Source organism: Acanthaster planci, linkage group LG20, assembly GCF_054643075.1.
Source record: "Acanthaster planci isolate LZ-2023a linkage group LG20, COTS_SCS, whole genome shotgun sequence".
Taxonomy (NCBI): Eukaryota; Metazoa; Echinodermata; class Asteroidea; order Valvatida; family Acanthasteridae; genus Acanthaster; species Acanthaster planci.
In genome coordinates, this window is record NC_141796.1 from 9,480,177 (window position 1) to 9,501,964 (window position 21,788).

A 21,788-nucleotide genomic window follows, 5' to 3' on the forward strand; every position below is an offset into this window, starting at 1 on the left:
TGGGTTGACAGCTTGGGTTGGGTTCAACTGTTGGGTTCAACTGTTGGGTTAGGTTGGGTTACATGTAGGTTGGGGATGTTGCGTTGGGTTGGGTTTGGTAAGGTTGGGGTTGTTGGGTTGGGTTCAACTGTTGGGTTGGGTTGGGTTTAACCGTTGCCTTGGACAGAGTTGGGTAGGGTTAGATGGGGTTGGGTCAGGGTAGGCCAGGTCGGGAGGGGTTGGGTCAGGTCAAGTTGGGCTAGGCAAGATTGGTCAGGTTGCATATACATTGTAGCAGGATTAGTGAGGTGTTGCTAAGCTTAACAGGGCCTACATGTACATCAAACTGCTAACCATTTTTGGTCTACAACATTTCAATCTGACAGACTTTGACTCAGACAGTTGTTAGGGCCAAACTAACACTACTGACCACTGATGTAAAAAATGTCATCCCCAATCAACCTTCCATTGCACATGTACGCGTACACAATGTCTGACGCCCTCCTTCAAAACTGAAACCCCCTCAACAAACACACCACACAAATTGGCAAATCCCACGAGAGAGCAAATAATGACAGCGGGTAGACGGCTTGCACCAGCCAAGCGCTAACCTCCCGCTACAATTCGAGAATATGTTTACCATGTCTGTGTGCCGTCAAATGCCCCTATTGCGTCCACAGAAATAATGCACTCAGTCAACAAATGCACTCGACCCAAGCTCGGCATATATATTGCATTCCTCACCCCCTTTCCCTCTCACTTTTTTATTTCAAGGTTTCGTTTCTTTCACAATTGGCCGGCTTACTGGATACATATTTCGTTTCCAACCTCCTCGGTTTGCACAATTCTCGGCACAAAAACACCAGACCCCTCCAGACCGTGCGGGCTTCCCCCATCCCGCCCCCTCCCACCTTAATTTAATTATCACCTCTACAGCAAATGGATCCTTCCAGGTGATACTCTATGGGGGATTATTTGGTGTCTGTCATCCAAGGCAGGCTTTTTTTCCCCTCTCATTTTTTTTTTTTTTACCGTATCTTCGACCTTTCTTCGGCATAGAGTGTGGGGACCTGCGAGGCGGAAGATCCTACGTGCATACACACCTGGCTGGAAATAACGCGACGGCTATTTATAGCATGCAGATGTTCCCGAGCAAATTTCTCATCTTTGCTTTTTTTTTGGGGGGGGGAAGACGAGGGCAGCGAGGACTCTAGAAATGTAATGAAGATTTTTTGAAATTTTTTTTTCCTTCAAGATTTGTGCACACACTGCAGTTACTTCAGAGAGTAAAGGGCATCAGTAACGGAAGCATCTGTCATGATTGCATACATTTTCAGGGATTATCTTTCAGGCGGGGTTACCGTATGAAATCGTTTTGCTGGGAACTCCTTTAAAATTGGATTACTTACACTTGCCATAGGATCTCATCATGGGTTTCCAAGTATTTTTTACACAGCAGGATTAAACTCAGACAATATTCACTACCATGAAGACTGAGTATGGTTAAGAACACAAATCAAAACAATTACGGACGGACGAACAAACTGGTGTCCATACTTCACAAAAATTTTAAGGACTTTTATATACCTGTGAAAAAGCAAAACAGAGATTACATGTACATGTACATTTGACGTCCCTGAACATACATGTACATGGGAAACCTGAATTTTCTAACAATTAATTTAGGAATCTTTTTTTCAAAAGCAAAATCTAACAGAGCAAAACTGTAAAACGGGCACAGATTTCCTATTTTCTGTGGTGTGTACAACTTGTGCAATGTCTCTGGTGCACTGAAATTTATTTCAAAAAGTAATATTTTACGAAACTCCATAACGTAACAATGCTACAGTACCAACATAGCACAGCCCCTGCTGTACATGTACGGTACCATGGACAGCCACACCTAAAAATGTCGACCAGAAAGGTCAGTGAACATTCTTCTCCATAAAGTATTTTCGAAACTCGCAGCATCCCTCTATTGGGTAGAACAACTCATTTGCATGTGAATCACGTACACGTACAACAGCTCCCGCACCACAGTAGTGGGGACATACACTTGACATTTCACCTATTTTGTGGGAACCGAAAAACGTTGTGGGGACTCCGTTTATGTCCCCACAACTCGGTTCAAATTTCCCTTAAACAAAAGAAATTGTCCCCTGAACGCGGTGAATGCGTGTACCCACTGTACAGTGTACATGTACGCCGTACACTTTGGACAGAGACCTACATTTGCAGCATGACATTTCAGATCCCAGGCAAAATAGAATTAACCCAAAAGGCTAAGTCTCTCTCTCCATGCATTCCGGTACAGTAGCCAAGGTATTTCTTTGGGGGAAGGGGAGAGGCCATTCTCCTCCGCAAGACTGGTTGCCTAGCAACCGCCAATGATGTCATCAAGTGCATGAATGCCTTTTGGGGGGGGTTGATATGTTTACGGCACAGCATACACACCACTTATTTGTTTGAAATTAGACTCTTGGGAACTTTGCCATTAGAAATTTCACAGGGCTACCGGCACATGTAGGAACACATTTGTGACTGAATTCATAAAAGCGCCTTGTGTAAATATGTACGGGCAATTACATGTAGCTAAACCTGCCTGCATCTTTTGAGCAAAAAAAAATGCTCATGCATAGGTAACTGATTTAACTAATACATGAAAAAACCAGATGGCTGATCACACAAACTGCTACCGGTAAATGTACATGCATAATTCCTGACCAGATTAAAACATGCATTATGGATCATCCATCAACAACAGAAGTTGTTTGACCCTCCCAAGAGCTTACCGTAAGTGTGTAGGACACGCCATGTGTAAGTATATTTACAAAATGTGGCGGTACATGTACCGGTACTTGTATGTACTCTGCACATGTACAGTAGATGTATACATGTACATGTAGATGTACATGTAGATTAGTGTATCATGCACAATCATGAGCCTGTGGCACAATCGAATTTCGTCTGAATGTGCACAAAACCCAAAAGCATCTTTGGCGGAATCTTTCTTTGTCAACATCAAAATCAGTGCCAAAGCTTAGCCTAAACATGTATGTAGGTGAAACTTTCACACAGCACATGACCACTGACACTGACCGCTTGAAACTGTCTCTTCAACTACATCTAGTCCAATACGGTTCTGTCAAGATGCGCGTATATGCTGCATTGCACGTGCGCCGGTACAGATGGGCACATGAGGTAAACTAAAGAAAGCATGCCTGGTGTAGAGGAGTGCTGTAGCACTCCAAGTATAAAGGCGTCTGCTCTGATTTGCCTCAGGGACTGGTAGATTGAGAGATGAAAATGAAAGCGCTCTTAACATACTCCAACTAGTGGATGGCAAAATGCTGGAAGATCCTCCAATTGATGTTGGATGTAGGGTGAAGACACTTTCCACATCGCCAGCCTGTTTATTCAGCTTGGGCAGTCTAGAGTGTTTGTTGGGCTGATGTTTTATAAGCAAAGCCCCTAGCCTGATGAATTCCCTGGGGTGCTGAGTGGGAGTTGGGTGGGCACTCGTCAATCAGACAATGGGTTGGGGGGGAAGGGGAGAAGATGGGAAAGGGGGAGAGGAGTCCAAACATCAGTCATGACACATCTAGGTTTTGGAATAGGGTCTTTCCACAGCTGAATACTACCTGCAGAAATCCCAACCCATTGTGGTTCACACCCACGTGTTACACAGTGGGAACCTTGACTCAAGAAACAAAAAAATTGACGAGCGTGTTTGCTGGCTTGCACCGACTGAACTGCTTAAAGAAGGAGTGCTAAATTAACACAGACAAGGTGTCTGCCCCAAAAATTCTATAATGACTTTGTAAGTACCTGTGGGGCTAGAGTTGGTAGATTATGACCACTTTGCACCAATTGCTTTCCCTTCATAGCAAATAAGTTGGCTGCATCGTTGATTGCCGTAAACCGTTTCTAATCACACAGAGCAAAGAGGACCAGTCTGGAACTAGTAAATGACCCTTTTCACTTTTATTTTGGCCATTTTACCCTTCCTGCGACCACCTTTTCTCCCCTTTGGCCTAATGACCCGACAACGGTTGACTAGGGTCGTTCGCACTGCAACTCCACTGCACATGTGCTACCGTAGGTACGTCACAAACCAACGACAAGTTAACTAGTGGTCCTTGATGGCACTTGGCCATGTTCAGTGCACATTACATGTATGTCCATGAATTATGCAACGTTATACCCAAGGCCGACAGCGTTTGTGTTGGTCGTCGGCAAAATCGGCAGTATCAACAATATACCTCACACACATGCCAACACACTGCACAATTCTCCCTAAAACCTGGGGGGGGGGTGTGACGAGTCCTGTTCAGGAAAATGTTGTCATCGGTACCCTGGCTCCATTAAATTAAGGGATGTCAAGTGCTGGTACTCCTTCCCAGGTTCAACATTTCAAGAGGTTTAATTGCCACAAGGAAGAAAAATCCTGGGGGGGGGGCCCTGCAGGGTCAAAAATTCAATTGAGATCCCAGAAGTTTGTAGGCTGTGCTCTTTTTCTTTTTTTGTGGGAGCAAGACTTTCAGCGCCAGGATTTCAACCAAACAAGTGGGCAGTGTGGAGTTACACACCCACTGGGCATGATGAAGACTTTCCCACCAAACTTTCTCTTTCGAAAGAGGTTCGGGTACTGGTGCAGGACTTGAAAGTTTCACTGGAAACGTAGTTGTGTTAGTATTTTGGCTTTTGCAAAGTAATCTGAACCAAGTGAGATCGTTTTAAGCCCTACTTTTGTTAGACAATATCTTCAGGCCCTTTCTTTTCAAACCCACCACAGAGCAAGGACCCACCCACTTACAATGCGGTCGACGATTTATGTGCTCCAGGCCAGTTTTCTTTTTATCAAGAATAATAATGCCTCCCCCACAAATAAACACAGCCAGCTTTTTTGTCGAGTTTGACACAAACTGTGTAGACAACTTACTCTGTTGGTGAAACTGTTCTTGTTCTAAGATACAGGTATTTGAGTAGAGTCTATCCTTTCTCTTTCATGCAGAAAACTCTTATCCAACTAGGCCATGTATGTGTTGGCATATCTTGTCACCTGTACACAACATGTTTATTCACTGGAAAGATTTGTTTGCATTTCAGACCACTGTTCACACTGTCTTATCAGGCTGATCTGGTTGGGAGAGACACTGGGTAAACCATGGGAAGATACCTCCTGCCACTGAAAACAAACACTTTAGTGTCCCAAATAAGCCATAAATAAATTTGAATAAAATCTGGTACACAGATTTATTTGACTGCGCACAAATGCAACAATTTTAATTCCCCAGACTAAAGATGCTGTTGCTATACCTCGTGATTCGGGGCAAGCTTTTGCACAGCGAACATCATCTCTGGAATGGACTGGTTCCTTTGTGCCCTTCTCATCCTTTGGCAATAGTGTATTGTTACAAGGCGTCTCTTATGTAACTAAGCAAAAGCTTACCCTAAATCACGAGGTATAGCAACAATGTTTTTAGTATGGAGAATTCAAATTATTATGTTCCCGTGAATTTAAAGAACTCAGTGTACCAGATTTTATTCAAAGGTCACACGCAAATATACCCAGCAAGAAATGAGACTGAGGGGTACCCCCCCAACATGTCCAATCCCTATACACATTCCAGACTATTGTTACTTAACACAACCCCCAGGATGTCTGAAAGGAATTCCCCAGATTCCTGCCAGACAATGACCAACACAAAGCAGGGGGGGTTCTCTCCGTCTCATACCTTGCTGCATATGCTCGCAAAAGGCTTATTCAGACTGGGTCCTTCTTTCTCAAGTCAGCCTGGTAGTGCGATTTTTCAACCTCTACAGTTCCCCTCCCTGTGAACCTGCCTCATGGAAGTATTGCTCCAGATTCCTATGTGAGACAGAACTGAAGATCCTACACATAAGAGAGGCAAACGTCTACCAAGTTACGGGTATTTGACAACCACCCAGCGTGAGTGAAAATTTGGGGCAGACTGTCTCACACCGCATTGAAAAGTATCCAGATTGAACTTACATGTAAATCTTCTACTGGTCTTAATGCTACATGCCTAATAGTGAGCTGTACAATTCAGCATATGGTTTTCAAATTGATCCAGCAAACTTATGCACATCAAAATGCATACGGTATTTTCCTACACTGTATGCTTGCAAAAAACGTAACTGCTACATGTGGGTTCAAGGTGGCAAACTATGAACGACTGCCGAAGTGTTATTAGCTATTAAAGAATCTAGACTTCATCATTTTTTTTAAACACTAACAGCAACACTAAATACAATTTTTATATCTCGCCACTTGCCAGGGATGATACAGCAAAAGCTTGTAAATATTTGGCCATTTGGTGACAGCGGCGACTAACAGCTGGGTTCCTGAACAGCTCAGCCAAAGTTTCTTGTTTGGAAGGGAAGAAGTGTGGCTTACTGTCTGATCCCCAACAAAATTCCACAACTCAAGCTCTGGCACCTCCAAGGAGGAACCCAATCAATCAAAGTACCACACCATTTTGTTGAAACATTTGTGGTCAAACCTTACCCTACTGGAAGTTCCCGACCTTCATGTTGGATCTTATAAATCAACTTACCACCAGGCTTCGTTGAACTTTCCTGGAAGAACTAGAGCTTTTAACTTTTTCCTGGTAAGTTTTTATTGGTTGAGAGCTGGCCGCTTTGAAATTTGAATCCCGGGACCCTGGTCATGACAAGGTGTATGGATGAAGGCTCTTGATTTTGTTTATCTTTTCTGTCAACATTTGTGTCAAAGGTCACGGCAATTAGAGGTGAATTTATACACCTGGAAGTGCATCAGGTGACAAATTGATCCAAATGTAAAGAAACCAGTGTTGAGTGAGTGCCGGTTTCTTTACCAAAGGGATGAAATTCACTCTTGACACCCAAGAGAAAGGAGAGGCAGAAAATAAGGTCTTGCAAGAAAACAGTGGGGGTAGGGTTTGTCGCTGTATGGTTTTCCCAACCAGGTGGTGTTCTTAATCTTATTCTCTGTTCTTGCCGCAGGCAATGCCAAGTGTCTCTGGGTTTGTTTGCATTATTGGTTGGTTACAGTACATGTATACACCCAGGGGAGCTGTTCTGGGAAACTATCTGAAGGTCAGTTTGATGGGGGGCGGAATCTCTCAACTTGAAAAAAGTTTCACAGTTTCAAGGAAAGGGGTGTCACTTCAAGATGGAAATACTTCCTGCAAGCAAACCTCACTTTTTCCTTTTTTTTTTAGTATAACCGAGGTCACCGACTACTTGTACTACAATGTAAGTTTCAGGGGAATTGATTTTCAGATTAACTGATTCAACAAAGTCAACTTTTTTTCTACATCTTGGAAACAAGCCAAGGCCACTAACATGATTTTCTTCCAGGAAATGAAGAAAATCATACCCTTCAAAACTTGATCTTCCCATAGAGCAAGCAGCAGATCTTCCAGAACTGACCTCCATGTAGGCTCTTTCTGAGGGCATCCCTAAATGTTTATTAAAACTTGGCAGGGGGTCCCTGTGGGTAGCCTCTAGTGCCAAGAATTACAGTGACAACCAGCCCCAATGGTAATGGTGTGGTGTGATCACTTAACCAGATGGAGTTTGCATCATGAGACTGCCATGGCTCGGGGCCATTTGGTGTGTCTGAGCACAGAACCATGCACACCAAGCATGAGCAAGGATGATGCTGTCCATAGACTTCATCCTAGTCCTTTTCTACGCAAGTTCCGCTGCACTGTCCGAGTATCCTTTGGCCATAATGACAACAAAACAGGCCATTTCTGCGGCAGCAACACTGCTCATGCACAGGTCCGAACTTGCATGCAGTCTCATTCAGAGCAGGTGCACGCACCCCTTTTTTCAGTGGTAAAAAAATCCATTGCTAAACATAGGATGAGTGAACATGTGCAAACGAAAGCCCGGTGCCACCTTGACACAGCTGGCTTATTTTATAAAACTAACCTTGTCACACACCCACGACTCATTTCAGCCAAGAAATTACAGCTCAGCATATCAACCCACTCAGCAAAACTCAGCAATCATATCTTAAAACATATTTTCGATCTAAAATTTGAATCTGTTTGTGGATACTTCTTTTGTGGTTTACTGGTTATAGTGTGCTGATAAAGCAAGCATTTTCAGCTACATTACACATCTTTGATGAAAAACGAATTGATGTTTCCCCAGTGAGCGTGCCAACTCAGCCTTTACAACTCAGCCAGCACTCTGTTTCTGTCTGATGAACAATGCACATTACATGTACATCACATGATCCCAGTCCATCAAACACCAACCTTGCAGTTCCATTATCTCCCATGCATGGGTTCATTTTTATAAATCAAACATCCCATCCCAGACTTCGCTGCTCAAATGAACTTCTAGTTTGGCAAAATCTCCCACCACTAGAGCTGGGGTTCCCAAACCTTTCCAGTTGAAGCATAACTGGGCCGAAATCCTTTTTTTCTAAACCAAATAAACTGTTGCAAATGTACACTGTGTGGCAACACTGCTTTGGCTTGTTTTGAAATTTTGAAATTCCAACGGGACGGGGACAGGCAGAGGGGGACAGAGGAGGGGGCAGGAGGGACACCAGGTGGACATGCTGGGAAACGATATCTCCCCCACCCATAATTATACCACAAAATGTAATGAAAGTCAAAAGATCAAGAGTAAATCAAACTTCAAAGACCTTTCAGTAAAAATATTCCTCTCTCTGTAACATTGCTGTTTTTGTGTGCTATAACTGCTTTGCCAACAGCTTTTGTAGTAAAGGTACTTGGCCTTCAACATCTTTCCAATAGAAATTTTCAGTTAAAAGGTACAAATGAACAAATTCAAAATTGGAAATGGCCAGACAGTGCTACAATTTCAGTTCCTGAAATTTAAAGAGACAAAGGGCAGGGCAGCTGGGCAGGTTTACTCAAAACAAAATGCACTAAGCATGGAGACCGCGACGGCTCTATAATGCACAGTATGGTACTTTGAAATTTAGGCCAGGAAAAAGAAAATCGCTTAAGGTTTTCAAGAGAGTAAGAAGGCCCCCTTTAAACCCTTTTTTTTTTACAAAAAAAACAAACAGATTTCCAAAATGGCAGATAGATTTTCTTAACTCTTGCTCTCTCAATGAGCTGACTAAACGTAAAATGTATCTCGTCCAGTTCCAGCTTTTACAAAATCAGCCTTATTGCTGATACTGCATGGGTGATTTTGCACAATGGTAAAAAGGCATTGTGGGAAGGAAAAGGAGGCAATGTTTGCTCCTTTTTCCTTCCCAGAATGCCTTTTGGGCTTATGCTAAACATTTGCAGAAAAAAAGTCCAAAAAATGTCAAAAAATAAGAAAGCAAACTATAAAAGAGAAAAAAAGGGAAAGAAACATGAGTGGGAGGAAATGAAGCAAATGGAGTGAAAACCTAATTCACTTTTCCCCTTGGTCTTGTCAATGATGAAATCACAGAGCAAAGAATGAACATAATGAAAATACACGTAGGGCATGCGCACAGTACCGTTACCACACACCAATAACTCTTAAGTAGGTCGTACATGTAGAATGTAAATTGTACCCTACAGAAAGTACTGATTAGAATTTCCTCTTTAGTCACGGCGTGTGAGGACGGTTGGAAGCAGCGGGAGGCGATGTTTAATCCTGAAACGATTCCAGCACCGGGAATGGTTGAGAAGCCAACCGAGAGTAGACTCGCTTTTGTCCCCTGTCAATTGGCAGACAGCGCGGTACGCATCCTCGGTGAAGAAAACAAACATCTGAACCTCACGCCACGAAAAAAAAGCTCGCTCTTCTCCACGCACGACTGTGATTCCAACCGAAGACCGTTCATTTCAAGCACAAACGGAAATCTGTTTTCTCAGTAAAGGAAATTAAGAATTAATATGTTACTTACCGCATCAGAATTGTATGTCCTAGATGAAAAAGGAACATTTATCCCTGTGACAGGTTTGATGAATTGCTGTCAATCGCCTAGATCGACGAGACGCGCTCTCTCATGCCGCTGCACTGCAGATGAAAATAATTAATTGGGCGATACTATTACGCTCATAGGGGCGTCCAGTTACAGTAAAAAAAAATTATTGAGGGCGCTAAACTGTTTTCCCAGTTTGAAGACACCCCGGCTCAGTGTCTACGTCTGAAGGCGTGCCTAGCTGTTGATGCACGAGTGCCTATTTGGAGTGGCTCTAGGTTTAGCCCGGGGGCGGGGGGCTCCCAAAGTGGTTAGAAGGGCACTATGTTGTAATTGCCTCTTTTCATCTTCTGGCAGCCTCCCGAAGTAGGGGTTAAAACCCTGCCCCCACATCCACCAGAGGCAGTATTCCAAGGAAGTCCAAAGTCAACCTTAACTGGTACTTATAAGGAGTGACCGAAATTCAGATGAAGCATGATGTTCCTCCTAATGAAGCTGGAAGCATTTATGGCCCAACGGGCAACCAACGCCCCCCCCAAAAAAAAACCTAATCAACCAACTCCAAAATGAACAATACTGGCGGGCCCATGAATCCTGTTTTTCAAAATAAAAAAGGAAAAGATCTATGCTTGGTCCGCTTTGAGGATCTGCCCCCCCCAAAAAAAGACCAAGTTACAGGCCAGATATGTTCTCTAGATGTAGGGCTTCAACTCACAGATGGACCCAAACCAGAATCTTCAAGTGAAAGTTAAAAGGTAATGTACATTTTTATTACTTTCATGTCATTAGTCCCAGTACTAATCTATAACCTACCAAGATACCATTCAATCAGCCAAAAAAAAATTAGCCAGTGCAGCCTCACCCTGAAAAATACACGCCAGTGCAGCCTCTCTCTGAACAAGGCATAATGTGCTTATGGTAAATCCTGACAAATTTGTAAATTGCTGTAGTCCTGAGTAGATGACTCAGTCATGCACGATCAAACTGTAGGAAAATCCGCAGCAAGGATCAATGCGACAATGATGTGCACTTGAACAGAAGTTTGCTCAAGTCAGCATGACAGACAGAATAATCAATAAAAAAGTTCCACTCGGAAAGCTGGCATTTCTCAAATAAGTGTAACAGACCAAAGACACGGCGAGCAGCGGTTGCGCGTTTTACGCCTGCCACAACAGAAATGGTTACTTCTGACGTTGCAGGTCAGTGTAGGCCTAGAGAAAAATCTGGACACAAGTTCACGTACACCGAAAACCGCTCACAGTGAAAGAGAAAAGCAGTGTCCCAGCTTGTTGGGCCAAATAGCTTCACAATAACGGTTATTCTAACCAAGATTCTGCACACTAACTCCATCATTCCAAACGAGGGCTTTCCAAACAAGGTTTAGTGTTCCCCAGCCAATATTTCAATTAATACCAACCTACCCTCACGATCCCTTGAAGATTACTTTGACACTAAAATACTTCCAAGTATGTATCTCCACAACTGTAATACTAATATATAAAAAAATATTCCAGGAATATTAAACAGCTGAGGTTTTCATGTACACAGTCTAAAATATGCCCAAAATATACATCTAAAAGCTCAATTTATATCTATTAATTGACAAAATAGACATTTCTTAAGTACATTGGAAATTAAGACAACCCAAAAATTAGCACTTTAAAAACTGCATCGAAAAATTACATACCCTGGTACCGACAGATCCTTTTCATATAAAAATACCACAAAATATTTAAACTCTATTACTCAAAATGGATGGAGACACAGAAATGTGGCCCTTATACATTTCATCCCGGTCTTGAGAAATATCTACGAAAAACTGACAAAGTTTCCTGAATGAAATTCCAGGAGACATTTTCCTAGCACTACAAAAATATTACTGAGCCCAAATCCCACATTTTTGATGACTCTGAACTTTGTCAGAGAAGAAACCTGGCTCTAAATCTAAAACAATCAAGGAATTAAAAGTCGCTACCGTGGAGAAAATGCTGGAAAAAAAGGGAGTCTAGATTTTCCACTTTGATTTTAGAGACCGCAGGTTCATCAGAATAAATGTATCAATATTAGTAATCATGAGTGCGAGTGGTACACAGAATAATGTTTATACCCTGTTACCACGAGGCTGAAGGCCGAGTGGTACACAGATGCACTACATTTTTCTGTGTGATATTGAATTTATATTCAAGCAAACGTGACGCAGAATAAACAAACAAACAAACAAACAAACACCCCAACAAACAAACAAACGCACCACCTTTGAATTTACATTAAACTTTGTAGCTGTGCGTTATGCTTTTAACGTAAAAACAGCGCAATATGTTGAGTAAGAATAGCGTATTACACAGGGTTTGATAGGAACTGTGCAATGCAGTCATATGTCACATTGTCTGTTGCCATGGATTGACCAATCAGAATTGAGAATTCAGGTTTGCTTGAAGATAAGAGCTGATGTAAGAAATTTGTGCAAAGAAAAAATGACTAGACCTGTAAACTTCAATATAAATACAGCAATTTGGGCAAAATATTATTTACAAATTTGTAGAACTGAAAATATTTATCATACATTCAAAGTGTAAGACATACATTTACCCACCACCAAAGATTGGAAATTTGAAAAGATATATATATGCTATAAAAATGTATGACGACTGAAATATCACACAAGGCACAGTGTAAGGGTGAGATTTACATTTTCCCAAATATTCAAAGGAGAAAACAAACACTTTTTGCAGCATCAAAGATTTTCAAGTTGGATATATTTGGTACAAAAGTGTACAATACTTGATATGAACTGTTACGACGGTAATTACACTTTCCCAGCACCAAAGACTACTTTGAAATATTTGGTATAAAAAGATGTATACATATTGAAATGTCACAAATGGTACTGTTTGAAAAAATTCCTGGTAAACACTACTCATCAGCTAGCTCGGCAGCTCAATCTTTTGAAGAACAGCAAGGCATTTGTCCACCTTGGCTGAAGGGATTTCCGTCCGAAGGTTGATGCTTTGATGTCAGGCGCTGAGCTCACAGGGAGGGTATGACGCAGTGCAGGTGCGCCTTGCGTGGAACTGTTCATCGGTGCCTCCTGATCAGATCCGTATCAGGAAGGATGTCCTCACAAAAAACTCAAAGAACTGCAGTCCAAGGTGTGTCTCCTTTAAGGCCGTGTCCAAAATGGGCTTCCCTAGCAACGGTTACATCTACTGTCGGTTCATCTCCGCGTTTGTCCGATGGAGCAAAGGCCTTGACCTCACTCTGGACAGCAAATTCAGATGCGACTACAACCTCCGCGTGTATTTCTTTAAACAGTTTCCTATTGGTCACCGCCACTGCTCAGCGTAAAACAAGGCTACAGGTAACCGGTGGTGAAATCGTACAGTGTACTCTAGCCTGGTTCCGTGACTGATGATCAGCAACTTTTTCAGTCTGTGGCTTGTCAGCATATAAAGCAGCTCTCCTGTACTGTCGGGAACTGTTCTTGGCTCACTCTGCGAGCCGACGCTCACAAGGGTGCAGCGCAGGTTTACTAGTCCCGGGCCTTGAACCCGCAGGCAGAAAGCAGGGTGCGTCATGTCACGGTTTTTATCTGGAGAGCAACTGCGATTCCTCTGTTAAGCTGGCAAAACGCGGTCAATGGGTCTGGGACAAAATCCCGCCTGTGCCGTTACACCACTGGAAAGCGACGCACGCTGAATCGCAAGTCGCAGTCATCAGAGGCCGCACCACATCAGACGTGCGCAAAAAAAAAAAAAAAAAGCCTCCGACTCCAACTTTTGTGTCCATGTCACGCACATGCGGACAGTGCGTCCGATCCCTCCGACGAGGGAAACTGTGTTCTTTTACACCTTGGTGGAGTGGGCAGGTCTGGTGGAATGGGCGTGTCGTTCCCGCTTGTCCCAGTCGGGGTAGCCCTTCAGCCGATGTAGGATTTTCTGCTCCTCATAGTGGACGGGGCCCAGACACCGGAACAAAACTGCGCACGCTGCAACCGTGATTAACTGTGACGAACCGAAGAAAACAATATCACTCTTTCGGTTCTCTAAAACTAACACATATTTTCCATCTGGGCGTGCCTGCTCAGAAGTTGAAATTAGATGCATAAAATATAGCCAGATATCGTCAATTTTTTAGTAATCTGCCAAGAGGTCAGAGGAACTGTCGTCCACTTTTGTTTGGACGAAAAAGGTAATGGTCTAACTGTCTGTTTTTTCTCAGAGGAATGAAACTTTTTAGTCGGGAGTTGGAAAGTGTTTGCTTCAATATAGATGATTCACTACGCAGTGCGCCACCAAGAGGTTGCCGCAGAGAGTCCTGTTTCGCAGGGCACTGCTGGGGAAACAGTCCACAAAGTCCCATCTGTTCTATTCCACTCTGAAATTATTCCAACTGTTTGTCTCTCTGGGTTGCAGATTCAAACGTGTTTCTTAAACAAAAAGGTGGGTTTTTTTGTGAAGCAAGGAATACCCCGATCGTTTAAAAAAATTTTCTCAAGTTGTCTTCTAACATTCGCTCATATGCAAATTGCTGTGCGTCAGCAATGTTTTTGTCGACTGAAAAATTTGAACGATGGCCTCTCTGTGGTAACGTCTTGGCGGCGAATCACCTGTACTCTCAACTTTTTGTCTGAAATAGTGGATGGGTTTCGGGGTGGGGTAAGGCAGCATGTATTTGGTTTGTTTGAAATATTTCCTACCTCAATAACGAAGAGCACTGCGCATGCTACGGCCAAGATTAAAGCGAATAGGCCCAGCCAGGAGTAGATCAACTCAGCGCAGCTCTGTGGAGAGAAAAGAAAATTCCTGAGAGAATGCCTAGGCTTCTCTTGAATGCAACCAAGCTCTAGAAGAAAGATGCTGACAAGGCCCATCAATTCTTGGTGACAGTGATGTATTTCCTATTTTCACGACTGAGATTTTACGTAATATATACAGTCAAAGCTTGTTAATAAGAGGTCCTTCAGACTTGGCAAATGACCTTGTTATAACAGGAACCTTATAATATTCATCAGGAAGGAAGAACAAAGAACTGGAACCTAAAACTGTCCTTGTTATAAGCAGGATCTGGTATGAACAGATCTTCACAAGGTTCAACTGTATAGAGTGCACCAATGGAGACTTTGAACAGAAACCAATTCTTCCAAAAATGTGGGGTTCTGCTTCAGTAATCATGCTCGGACTACGCACCTACACACTAAGACGCCCTCGTGGTTTGAAACTTCTTGCCAAATGCACTGAATGAGAGCCAGGCTGGATAGAGAAAAATTCCATTAGGAGAGGGGGGAGGGCTTTACAAGCCTCTATCTGTGATACGACCGCGGGCTTAAAGAGCTTTTGGCTGATTTACCTCGCTGTACATGAATTCGTTGGGGTAGGTGGACTGCAGCGAGGAGCACTTCATCAAGTCGACCGGCTCCGACATGTTGCCGTTGGCCGTCATGACGCAGCAGGAAGGTGGGACGGTGGGCACGTCAGCCTCGGTAAAATGCCGCAGTCCCTCGTACCGATGCCACTCGCTGGTCCGCCATTCCCTGTAAGACAGACTACCGCAGCACTCAAACTGCGCCGCCGCATATAAAAAAAAAAAAGACGAGATTGCCATCTATCTTATTCTCTTCTCCCCTTGAATGCCCGACCCCTGGCCAAATTTTGCGAGGGGCACGTTTTGAAAATGCAAATAAATTCAGGCTCTGCTGGAAACCAACAGCAAAATTCTTTGCACTTTCTTCGCACGTCACTGGATGACTGTCAGAGCACGCTGAACGAACCTTGACATTACCCCTTTGCCCGGCACCAATCTCTCCACAGTCTTCATTTCCAACCTTAGCGTACAGATTTAAACATGGCCTTAATGAATGCCCAATGTGGCTTTCACTGCAAAGCTATGTGGCGCCCTCAGCAGGTACCGCATACACCAAATGCAGTGCCATGCCGTGCACTCACTGCAGCATTTATTTCGTCTGCTCTGCATGCACAGGTACATACCTCTATCTGAACTGAGTCGACGCTCTTTGTAATCTCTTCAAACCCGTAAAGTCCGTACTCCTCGTTGACCGCTCTGGACAAACTGCTTTCAATATTGCTTTTAAGCTGGGGAAAAAAATGATTGATCCTTAGTAAATACGGTCAACAGATAGAGTGTGAGATCAAAGAGTTTATCAATGGTAAGTTCCAAGAGGATAAAACCTTACTTCCTGCCAAAAAACAACTTGCATTAGAATATTGAAACAACGGAATAGGCCAGACTGAAGAAAGCATGGAACAAAACTGCCATAAAATTTCTACAAGTAGTTAAAATTTTTCTCTGAGAACTTCCAAGTGTTATCAACTCCAGAAAATATATCATAACGCTCTGATTTGGATTGGGTCTTGGCCAATAGAGTGAGGAATTTTACCAAGACTTCAAATGGAAAAAATGTAGACATCAAAAAAGCTGTAAGCACTCACCTCAAAATAAAAGATAAAATTGTAAATTGATCCGGCAATCGTAAGAACAAACGCCACCATCAGCAAAATAAAATACTGTAAGACAAGAAAGTTTACAATGGATCAGAAACTTTCCAGGCAAATGTCATGGATGAAATGCTACTTTGAAAATCCAATTCAGACAGTTCACTTGACATCCAATTGTTGTTAAAACTGAAATGTTTGAATGCTGTTGCACAAGGCCCTCCATACTTTCATCACCAGTGCAAAGTGGATCAAGGCTCCATCAGAAACAGAGAGCGAGAAGAACCACCAGGGCACAGGCGGTATACGAATGTCAAATATCTCTTTGACAAATTGGGCGCCCAAAATAGAATTGAAACATAATGACGTCATGCTTTGTTCACAATGTGCGCTTTTCTGATGGCCATGAGTTTGGACACAAAAAGCATCCAGCTCCTACAGGAAAAGGCATAGGTAAACAAAGCGTGACGTCTTGATTTTCTGACATCTTTTGCCCAAATGCACATCTCGGAGCATGCGCGGGCGCAGGAGGAAAAATGAAATATCCACAAAATAATATCCAGAGGTTTTTAAGAGTCCAACAGGAGGGTAGAGTCTATGTGTCCAGTTGTGTTTCCCTAAAGACGCCCCTCAGACTAACCATTTCTGGTACTCTGTGTCAACTTCTATTTGTGAAACACCTCACAGTCGACTCACGAGTTTCCAGTTTTCAAGAGATTATTTCGAAAAAATCTCAGCCCTGTTGCAGTTATGCGTGCAGCATCTCCTCAGATAAGTCTGCTCTCAATTCTTACGCCAAAGATGAAGCCAGGGGTGGAGGCAACACCATAATTTGAGATCCCCCCGCCCCGGAAAAAAAACTCACCCACAACAGGGTGCAGCGATGTGTCGCGCACAAGCCGCACACCCCCACGATCGTGACCAGGATGACTACTACCCCCAGGGCCGCGGGGACGATGTTGCTGACCAAGTAGGAGATGCCAAGGACGTGGAGGGTGCCCTCACGGGCTGGGTGAGACCAGACCGACAGGAAGATCCAGACGCTGACCCCGATGGCTCCCAGCGCCGTGACCTGATTGGACGATAAGAATGCCGCGGCTCATCAGCGGGGCAGTTTGAGAATTCTGAAGGAGGCGAGGATCTTTGGGGGGCACAAAAAACTTAAAACTTCCCCGTTTCTTCTCAAACAAACACTTTTATGTCTCTTTTAAAATGCGTCCACTTTTTTTTAAAGGGACAGCGCAGCACGAATATTTTACTACAAACCCCGACGCTGTAACTTTTGCATAAAAATAGGGGGCAAGAAAGTTTCTGTACCAAGAGAACGATGTTGACAATGTGGCTGCAACATCTGGATCGTTGCAACCCTCGATGCATTCGGCGTCTTTCTAGTGTTGTTACCATGGTGACAGAGATTCGGCTTCACCTGTAGAGAGAGGGAAAACAAATGATGTAAATTTATAAAAGTTGAGTGGACATTGGCCGTTTCCTTGAGCAATTTAAATCTAAACTGGCAGGTATTTAAGAGCAAAACCTGCATGAGTAATTCCACAGAAGTTCATTTTACACCATATTTGATGTATTTACGAATGTGCACTAGTGAAACTCTGTGCATCTGACAACAAAGTTTAAAAAGTCTACATTGATCTCAAAACTGCAACTGCATCTGTTTCAATTAGTTGTCTGTCTTCTACAGTGTACTTTGGTAAAGGAACACACTGTGTGCTCATTCAGTGTGTCCATGTACATATCTGTACAACGCAATGTGCATTTGGGTCATTCTATAAATCCCGAATCCAAAAGAGTGGCATTTTCTGTCCCTGTTACACCTGACCCATGTAACTTGACATGGAAACACCCTGCTGAAATTGATTTCTAATTATTTCTATTTGTTTGACAGGTAATTTGCATTAATTCATTACTCTTGGAAATTAAAGGTAACAATCCGATCTTACAAAACCGTACGTCAGATGCAACAGGGACACACACAAAATTGGACCCCAACTGACGCATTTATGTTTGATGTACACGTAAATCCACAACTCATAGCACTCCGGCATTCTGGATTGAAAATTATTGATTAATTCCTTGAAATTTGCAACAGATGTGGGCAAATTCATCCCACGTATGCAACCTGCAAAATGTGGTTTGTGCTGCCTGCTTGAAACGGCATTATTAAAAAGTGAAATACAAAATTACAATAAAGAGACTGTTGATTAGTATTTATTGATTGCGATGACACCAAGGATTCCTCAAAAACGCCCTATGGGTTCTGTAGCTTGCAAGCCTGAAAAAACCTCTATGGCGATGAGTCAATGAGAAGCAGTTATAGTTTTAGAGGTGGGAGGATAACCCCAGAGGAATATTCTGGGTAAAACCCACGGAATCAGGTAGGGACTGAAAACCCAATCCACATGTGGAACGAGCTGGGAATTGAACCCGGACTGCAGAGGTGGAAGGCGAGGAGAGAACCACAACAGTGATGAATCAACTTTCTCCAAAAAAATATAGGAAGTGCTGACATAATTGCTTTACAATATACATGTATTTCCAAAGTATGTCTCGCAAATGCTGAAACACTGCATTTAATCCACATGCATGCAAATGCACAACCGACAATGTTTACGTAAAGCACGGTGAGAATAGTATGCACTTAAAAAATCCCTTGTAGTCACCATCGTCGGTTACTGGCTTGACTGCACAATCCAGTCTCAATCCAACAATGGAACCACAAAACCTAAACACCAGAATGGTTTTCGATTTCCATTTACCGATCACAAAAAAACCCTTTTGTCAACCGTCAATACGGACAGCCTCTCCACAAAAGAGACTCCAAGGATTTTTTGACACTCAGGAATGCTGGACTGCACCCACACGTGCGCCTACTGCAAGCATCCTGAGGGGGTTGGGGAATTTTTGTGAAAAAGTCAACAGAGAGATGGGTAAATATTGGAGATTAAATAAATTGTCACTTTCGCAGGCAGTTCAGGGATAATGCATCGATTTCAATGCAACCAAGGTTGCAGTTCATGTCAACCTGTGACGGCCATATACCATACACGTACATGTATGCTGTCTCAGTCAAATGCATTCACGACTGTGCATATGACGTGTACATGAACATGCTAGAAACAGTACTCCATGTTTTGGACTAGGAACCAAAGTTTTTATCCCGTTGAAAGTGACTACTTCTTACCAAAAAATAAAAGCTGAGAAGTTGAGAAGAGAGGAGACTCCTCCCTTCTAAAACTGCATGCATTTAGGGTACCAAACAGCGCTTTGAGGATGTCGGTTACAAGTTTGGGGGATGAAACTGTGACTGAAATTACGGTTTAATTAATGTGATTTCAAAAGGCAAAGAGCTGACGGCTCTTACTTCATTAGATACAGCTGTATGTTTTATTCTGTCCTTGCAAGTAAGAACTTAGGCTGCATCCGAATCTCGTGTCTAGAGCTACGTCTAGGTCTTCACTCCATTGGAAATGCGTGGAGACGCGTAGACAATAGACCTAGCCGTAGCTCTGGAAGTTCGTTTCGGACACAGTCTTAGATTTATAAAGTTAGCAAAAAAGTTACTTAAGTTAGCATAAAAATATGTTGTCATTTTGTAGCAACGATTAAAGAATTATTTCAAGATGCCTTCAATATTTTGGTTTCCTAGTGCAAATTAAAATTCTTTGCTAAAGCAACTACTAAAATAATCAGGGTTTTTTTGGAGAGGGGAGTTCAAAATGGAAAAAATCTGTTCCATCAATGTTTTCGTTGTTCCTTTCTCATTAAAAACGTTAAATGGGAAGGAGTTCCATAATCGGACGCCAGTAATTCCTCTCTATAGTGACCCATTAGCCGTCACTGAAAGCAAAAACATGTCAAGAAAAGTTCAATTTAGGAGGGAAGAAACCAAGTTGTTTACTTAGAAAACACTTCAAATTTTTCAGACCAGTCTCATAGGGTTTGTGCCCAGGGTGTCAAGCAGCGTCTGTATCCGCTCAGAGCTTAAGTGCACCCCCAATCATAGAAAAGAAAGACAGCTAGTTACAAGTGGGTTCCTGCATGCGTTCTGCACGTACGCAAAGACCATACATGCTGGAGTATATTAGTTATGCGTACTCAGCGTCAAATATTTGCATGCCTCGTGGCGCGCCTATGCGGTGAGTACCCAAAAAAACCACGCCCTCTTTTGTTCCCCTTGGAGCGGGTATAGAACTCTTTCTGTTATGGTTTGATATTTGGTTACGTCAAGGGGAGAAATTAACATAGTTCTCCAATATCCCTTTTCATCTGATAATCCTCAACATATCATGGTCACCATAACACTAAATGAGTTACAATATAAGATTAAAAGCCCCCAAAGAAAACATGTAATTAACTTTCAACTGAGGAACTTTTCTTACAACTAAATTTTTTTCAGAATTCCTAGGCCTTCGTCTACTTTTACTCTTTTTTCCTTTGTACACAACCAGAAGTGTAAGAAATACTACCAAACGGAGGATACCACCATCACCATGCAACTGCAACCGGTGAAGGATCAGTTGCCAAGTCAGCATCCAAGGTTGACAATGGTTGAGTTTTGTACAACGCAACGGCAGCATGGTTTGGACATACATGTACATGTATTCATGTCATGCATGTTTATTGTAAGCCTACTGCATGCATGGATCCTACCGCCACGCCGCACGCAACAACTGGGGCATCAGCAGGTGATCGATGAGGGCTGGCCTAGGCCGTTACATGATCTACAAAAAGTACGCAATTGTACTCACACAATTTCTGTCAACGACTAACAGCTACACAGTGCTGTCGACAAGCTGAACATAATCCCCCGTCGCGTCATGTCCGCCCTTCAGTTTCTTCGAATATTCCTTCAAACAGGTTTCATCCTTTCTTGGTGCTTCGATCGCTTCAAAACTGACACAGCATTATGAAGCGAACACCTACACATGCATGATGAACAAACACCACTTGACCAAATACTAACCAATAGAGCGAGGGGAACACCCATAACAAAACGACGTACCGCTGTGCACTGAGGTACCTGCCCAAGCGTGACGGCATTACCATATGAATATCCAGGAGGTTCCCTGACTCACGCATAAGGAACGATAATTTCCAAAACTTGAAAGTCGGCTATTTTGAAAACATCGTTTGAAATAGTACGATGCTGCACAGTAGTACTAATAATCTGCTCATAAACGCCCTGTACGCACAGTGAGAAAAGCTTCGCTTCGTTGCAACTAGCTGCACGTTCACCGAAGCTTATCGAAAACCCCGCGGGTGAAGTGCGCCCTCAACTGCGTCACACTGCGCAATCTGATCTGTTTCTGTCTCGCGCAAATCCTCAACGAAAACTTTTGCAACTGTAATCATTGAAACAGCTAGCTGCATTGTATTTTTTCAGTGTAAAAAGTGTATAATTATTTTATATTGCTGCTTAAGGAAGAGGAAGTACAAGCTTGTAT

General features: G+C 42.9%; 2 protein-coding genes across 3 annotated transcripts in view; both read right to left on the reverse strand.

Annotated features, from left to right (window-relative positions):
• Positions 1-9,997, reverse strand: part of LOC110975084 (tetraspanin-1-like) — a 33,359-nt gene extending 23,362 nt beyond the window's left edge. Inside the window, exon 1 of one of the 2 annotated variants that reach the window (XM_022227215.2) lies at positions 9,863-9,997. The gene's annotated coding sequence lies outside the window, so the exon portion shown is untranslated. The remainder of the gene's footprint in view (positions 1-9,862) is intronic. The other variant, XM_087130260.1, reaches the window with a different exon arrangement.
• Positions 9,998-10,622: 625 nt separating this feature from the next.
• On the reverse strand, positions 10,623-21,533 carry LOC110975089 (CD63 antigen-like). Its single transcript, XM_022227232.2, has 8 exons — positions 21,093-21,533; positions 17,647-17,755; positions 17,195-17,401; positions 16,327-16,401; positions 15,865-15,969; positions 15,227-15,439; positions 14,577-14,660; positions 10,623-13,881 (listed from the first exon to the last, which is right to left on the reverse strand). Exons 2-8 carry the CDS (start codon positions 17,731-17,733, stop codon positions 13,723-13,725), a joined length of 930 nt encoding a protein of 309 aa, XP_022082924.2. The 5' UTR covers positions 17,734-17,755; positions 21,093-21,533; the 3' UTR covers positions 10,623-13,722.
• Between the last annotated feature and the right edge of the window lie 255 nt (positions 21,534-21,788).

Excerpts from the sequence above, each read along its gene's own strand:
- LOC110975089 (XM_022227232.2), bottom strand. The coding sequence starts at position 17,733 with ATGGTAACAACACTAGAAAGACGCCGAATGCATCGAGGGTTGCAACGA. Across the intron at positions 17,402-17,646 it reads TTGTCAACATCGTTCTCTTG|GTCACGGCGCTGGGAGCCAT; the intron begins GTACAGAAACTT and ends TCGTCCAATCAG. Across the intron at positions 16,402-17,194 it reads ATCGCTGCACCCTGTTGTGG|TATTTTATTTTGCTGATGGT; the intron begins GTGAGTTTTTTT and ends CTTGTCTTACAG.